Source organism: Ictidomys tridecemlineatus, chromosome 4 (genome assembly GCF_052094955.1).
Source record: "Ictidomys tridecemlineatus isolate mIctTri1 chromosome 4, mIctTri1.hap1, whole genome shotgun sequence".
In the NCBI taxonomy this organism is placed as follows: Eukaryota; Metazoa; Chordata; class Mammalia; order Rodentia; family Sciuridae; genus Ictidomys; species Ictidomys tridecemlineatus.
Window position 1 is genome coordinate 59,124,914 of NC_135480.1, and position 6,672 is coordinate 59,131,585.

Consider the following 6,672-nt stretch of genomic DNA (forward strand, 5'->3'; position numbering starts at 1 on the left):
TTGTTTTTTTTTCCCCCACTCTAAATTCAGAAAGCTTTCTAATGTGATGGTTTGGAATCTTCCAGACACGTTTTTCATTTGTTTTCAGACAGCGTTACAGCCTCAGTGTGGCTTCTGTGATCGGCTCCTGTGATGGCTTTTTCATTGTCTTCTCTTATGCTCTAATCCTCCGTGCAGTCTTTCGTCTTCCCTCCAGAGAAGCCCGTCTGAAAGCTCTGGGCACATGTGTCTCCCATGTCTGTGTCATCATTGTTTTCTACTCTACTGCTGGCTTCACTTTCCTGACTCATCGCTTTGGACACAATGTGGCCCCCCAGGTTCACATCTTCATTGCAAATATGTACCTTGTGGTACCCCCCTTCCTGAACCCTATTGTTTATGGTATTAAGACAAAGAAAATTCGAGAGCATGTTCTTAGTTCTCTAAGGGTAAAACTTTCCTGATTACACTGAAACTATTTGCAAACACAGTAACAGATAAAGAAGGAAACAGAATACATAATTGATCCTTTGATCATATCTGACATTAAATATTCTTTTAGTGGAAATCAGATACTTCATTAGATCATATTGGGAAACAATGAATACATGTTATATAAATTCCCTTATATTACGAAACTAACAGTTTTGCAGTTTTGATATTTGTTGTGTGCTCCTGAACTTATTTAGAGTTTAATGTACATTGAGCAAATCTCCTGTTTATTGGTGGTACCAATTGAATGAGATAATGTATTTAATGGGCTCCAATTAAGGGTTTTTTGTTTAATTATATATATATATATATATATACATATATATATATATATATATATATATATAATGGTTTTCCAATTAAGGTTTTTTTTTTCAAATTTGAAAACTATTCCATAAAAATAACCTGTCAAACATTCCCAACATTTCTATCAATTATTCTGTCCTAGAGACAAAAATGGAAGAAGTGTGGTTTCCTTTCTATCTCCTTCTTCCTTCAGCTCTATTAAATACCACTGTTTGGCCTTCTGCTTCCCAGGAGGACAACTTCAACAATTTCTACTGAAGTTTGCAAAGCAGTAGTTTTTAATTGCTATTTCAAGTCCAAATCTGTGTCATAAACCATGAATTATAACCATGCTCTAGAAAGCAAATTACAATTTATGAAGCACTTTTTATAAGCATCTTTACTGCTTTGCAAATTAAACTCTCTTTAAAAGTTTATTTTATGGTGGTAAAAACATTTTATGTGAGGTCTACCCTTTAGATGCATGCTACATAATACAGTACCTGTGGATAGCAGTACTTACTATACAGTTCACCAAGTGAACTGTTAACCTCCTTGAAATACCTATTGCCCTTTGTACTCTCCACATTTGTCTTTTTGATAGGAGGTGACTGAAACATGAGGTTAAAAAGATAATTCTATAAATGGGCCCAATGAGCTAACCCCCATATGCTTTCTTTTCCAGGATGCAATTTACGTGCATCCCTGCCTGGTTTAAGTGGATAGGCTAGGTCACATTTCTCAGTAAACTGCCTGTTATCTGCACGAGAAATGTAGGCCTGAAATAATAAGAAATAAGAGGAACCCACGTTAACCTGGAGAGGGAGAATTTTGTGACTCTTTTCATAGACCTGATCCTAAAACTCAAGGAGATAAGGATAATTCCTCCTGTTAAAAAAAAATCTGTAAGAATTTATAGTTAAGAATCCAATTAGAACTTGTCAACATGGCCAATGTGACCTAGAGTTGTCATGGCAGTGGGCCTTGAAAGTCTGATGCCATCTTGCTGTTAGTCAAAAGTCAGGAGGTGAATCTGGGCAGGACTCTCTGGTAACTTCTCTGCAATCTCCTATAAAACTGTAGCAGAAGAGAGGCACGTTGTCCCTTTCCTTTCTGAGAAGACCCACTCTCTCTTTAGATATCCACTTTCCCTTTTCCTATCCGTTCAATAAACTCATTCCTGTTAATCTGAGTGACATGTCTGATAGCTTTATGACTTGATCCCCAGAATGAGGGTTTAATGGGAGAGAGGATTCTTCATGCTGCTTCCTTTTCTGTAACAATTTGAATTGAGCCAAATTTAATATGCAGCCTTGAAATTACTTAATTATTTCGTTACTGTTTCTTCACTCAACCAATCACCAACATGTCCCTGCACATTCCTACTTCCTTTTTTCCTACCTCACAAGTGTATGCATCTCTAAAAAGTTTTAGCCTTTTTAGTTCTAATTTCTCTGTTTTTCAAATTGCTTGGAAACTGGAACTGAAGTCATCTTTTTCAAACAGACACCTCCTTTCATCCAGTTAAAATCTTCAGCATCCCGTTCCTCAAGGTAGATATGAACTCCTTATTGGAGTCATTGCACGACTAGATACCAGTGTGAAGAGTCAGGAGCTCTCTTCTCAACAAATCACAGGACAGGCATATCAATCCAATCCAACACTATTGCTTTGCTTCCAAAAAACTCACATTACTTAGTAATCTGTCTGTGTTTCTGATATCTGGAAGACATTTTCCTCAGTCTTTCTTAGTTAAAAATTCTTCCCAGCTCAAAAAACACTTCTTTCAATAGCTGTCCTTACTGCCTGCCTTCACATATCAACCAACCCTTTTACATATTCATAGATTCATCTATGACCTATCCCATACCTCAGTTGTTTGTTTCTAGACTTGCCATTGTTCCCATAGTGACATGTTTTAAGGGTAGAGCCATTCCCAGAGATTCTGTTTTTTCAGAGGCTTTAAATCCTGTCATAGTTTTATGTTGTTGTTGTTGTTGTTTGTTTTGTTTTTTGTTTTAAAAGTTTCTAAACAATTCAAACACCATGATCTACTTACCCACACAAACATGCACAAATATATATTTTTCTTTCCTACACATATTTCTAAGTCATTTTTTATCTATAAACAATCTGTTGGTTCTGTCTCTCTTTCTTTCATGTTTTCCCAGTACATTCATGTTCTTCACCTGAGCTATGCATACATATACACAAATCGCATATGTTTATATATTAGATATGCATATTAAAGTATTCCAACAAATCTCACAGCCTGTAGATGCCACTTTCCATGTACATAAATTTACTTATATAAATTGTCAATTGTTGGGTTACAGTGCTAGGCCAGCTATGCCTGACATATGTTATTGTCCATTTCAGTGATTCCCAATGCCACACATTTCTTCCTCATTCATGATTAATATCACATGGTATAAAATATTCTCCTTGAATTATGAATAGTTTGTCTGTTCTTGTTTTCATAGAATCTAGAATCTCTGTGGCATGTAAGTTTGATGAATGTTTATACAATGGGTAAGTCTCATTTTAAAACAGCTTCTCTCTCAGAAAACAGAAAGATCATAAAAATACACAGGCTTATACATTCGGCCCATCCACCAAAATAAAAGAAGAAGAAAATGAAAGAAGAGAAGAAAAGAAGGGGTGAAATTGAGAGAAATAGAGCGGAACAAGGAGAGAGGGTAGAAAGAAGCATTTTGTTTTAGCTGATTTTTCTCTCCATCTTCTGATAGTGAAGTGTCATCAGTTGTATTTCTAAGTTTTATTTAAAAGATGTTCTTTTACCTTCAGCGGAACAAAGTGTTCCTTGAATATAGTCTCCTTCTCAATTATTATGCTTACCTTTTTCAGAAGTATAAACAACTTCAGGGTTTAGAGTTTGGGTTGGCTATAATCAATTGAATGTTCTCTTGAGTTTGGTCACATGCCTGCATGATGGGAGGGGGAATGGGGCTGGAATCACTTGAGTGTCTGAGGAGGATAAGTATTCAGTATGACATCCTCACTGATAAGCCTGGGTCCTTTGAATTCCTTTCCATTGTTTCTCCCTCATAATAGCCTTGTTTTCTTACATGGTATTCCAGGACTTCAGTAGGTAAAAGATTCAAGTGCTAGACCAGCTTTGCCCAACATACAAAACCCTTAGCATCATTTCCACAGTATTCTACTGCTCAAAGCAATCAAAGAATCTGCTCATATTCAGAAAATGGGAAGTAGACTCCCTTCTTGATGGTTACATTGCAGAACAATGTGGTTTGATAAATACTGTTGTGAAAATCAGTGCCATAGATCCCTTTCTGCCTACATGAATTCATGTCCCTTTCATGTGGTGTTCTTTAACAAATATTGAGTTAAGATAATCCATATCAAATAAAATGGATAAATGGTAAATGGCAAAACAGATGCGTCAATTTTGTATATGAGACTATGGCAGGAGGATTGAAACTATCCTCCACTAGTATATTCTATTCTTCAAAGAGAATTATTTTATATTATCGAGAAATCTAACTCCCTTGATCTATTGTTTGTGTATTTTTCCATCAAAAAGGGAGGGGAAAAAACACTATAGTGAATGGAGAGACCAAATGAGTTGCTATAGTGTTCCTGTGTCAGTAGTCATGGTGGTGTATATGCACTCAAGTAACAGAGGCTCTGGAGAGGAAGGTCTGACATGAAAAGGAGACTAAGGAGGATAGGGTTAAACTTCAATGTCTTGGGTTTTCTTCACCAGCTTCTAAATCCTTTTGATCCATAAGGATAAGAACATGTGAGAAGACAATGCCACAGGTTCCTCATCACAGTCTTTCATTAATTTAATTGATTGGGTCTTAAAACTCTTGAAATTATCTCCTAATTACCTCTTGGTAAAAAATAAGTTTATTAAGAATTTCAACACAAAGGCAGATAATGGGCTTCATCCAAGGACCTCAGAGGCAATTCTGGCCTGAGAAGTTGAATTGTTTGCTCGCCCATAAAATCACTTCATTTTTGCAGGTAAATAAAAGAGATTACTAGCTAACTGGAATATTAATACATAATCCCCTGCTGCAGAATGATTTACATGTTTTGGTCACTGATGGAGAGATGAAACTGTTTTTCCTTGATTTGTATGTATAAATCATACCTATACATCTATGGGAATCATAATGATAAAAACTGAATTTAAATAATGATAAATAATATTTCATCATCTGAATAAAATGTTTTTATTCAAATATCACACTTCCCATGACTACCTCTATGAGGTCTTCTACTATTTCTTAAATTTTACATTAGTTGCTCCTCATATGAAATCAATTTTTTTTTACCATAGCCTAACTAAAATTAAAATACGTTTGTACGATATTCTTATATCATCACTATAGAATCAAAGAATATGTTCTTGGGTCACATTCAAAAGATAAATTACCTTTAAAATTACAGAAATACTCAATAGATATATGAATAGGAAGGAATTAAAAAAAAGGAAATAAGGATGGAAAGAAGAAAGACAAAAAGGAAGATCAGAAAAGAAAAAGGGATAAATGGAGGGATGATAAGAATTTATGAGACACATACAAACTTTTTTGCCAGGTTTATCTCCTGTTCTGACTGTTCGTCTTTGTAATATAAATTTTTAGGGGGCATTGTAATGTAAAAATTTCACAAATATGGCCACATATAGTTCACCTTAAACAGGCACATTTATATTTTTCCTCTGACATATTACCTGTTGGCTCATTGCTGGGTGGCAGACTTCAGAACAAACATCTGAGCAACCCTTCTGCGGATCTCCCTGGTCTTCACACCATAGACAATGGGGTTGAGGGCAGGGGGCACAAGCAGATAGATGGTGGACAAGAGGATGTGGACATAGGGTAATACATGACCAAAACGGTGACTGAAGAAGGAAAAAAAGGCAAGGATATAAAACTCCAGGAAGACAATGATATGAGCGGTACACGTGTTGAATGCTTTGATTCGTGCCTCTTTCTGGGGAAGATGAAAAACAGCTTGAAAAATCAGAATGTAGGAGATGAAGACAAAGATCATGTCAAAACCTAGAATTGCAAAAGCCACAAAGAGCCCGTATGACTTGTTAATATGGACATCTTCTGCAGCCAACTTGACTACAGCCATGTGTTCACAGTAAGAATGGACAATAACCAGAGAGTGGAAAAAATTCAGTCTTTTGAGTAGAATGGGTAAAATACCAACAAGCACTGTTGCCCGAATTGCCACCATCAGCACCACTCGAGTTAGAAAGAAAGGTGTGAGAATGGATGTGTGGCGCAAAGGATTACAGATGGCAACATAGCGGTCAAAGGCCATGGCCAACAGGATGCCAGACTCCATGCCCTGCAAGGCGTGAATGAAGAAGAGCTGGGTGAGGCAAGCATCAAAGGCCATGGAGTAAGAATCAAACCAGAAGATGGCCAACATCTTAGGAGCAATGGCCACACAGAGACCCAAGTCAGTTGCTGACAATACTGCCAGGAAGATGTACATTGGTTGGTGCAGACTGCGTTCTATAGGGATAATGATTAGCAAGAAGGTGTTCCCCAGGAGAGCCACCAGACATACACCAAGGAAAGGAAATCCAATCCAAAACTGCACATGCTGTAGTCCAGGGATACCAATCAGGATCACTGTCTTTGGGTTCAGATATGACATGTTGGTGGATCCCATGGGGCTGCTAAGTCTTCTAATCATCATTTATTCTCTTACCTATCAGAGAAAAATCATTAATGGGAAGGAAGAAGGTCACTCCTTTATATTTCCTCTAGGAATAGGATAAATATGGATGAAAATGCCACCAAGTGACTTTAAATCTTTGGGCATTAATTTAGGTCAATATTAGAATAGTGTTCTTGGATATTGTTTTAAAAAGCCAATGTGTATGGTATGCGCATGAATAAA

The 6,672-nt window shown here is 36.7% G+C and overlaps 1 protein-coding gene across 1 annotated transcript; it reads right to left on the bottom strand.

Moving 5' to 3' along the window:
- Positions 1-5,490: 5,490 nt before the first annotated feature.
- LOC101964740 (olfactory receptor 52A1) lies at positions 5,491-6,447 on the bottom strand. The gene has a single exon (XM_005342093.3). It carries the CDS (start codon positions 6,439-6,441, stop codon positions 5,491-5,493), a length of 951 nt encoding a protein of 316 aa, XP_005342150.2. The 5' UTR covers positions 6,442-6,447.
- Positions 6,448-6,672: the final 225 nt, after the last annotated feature.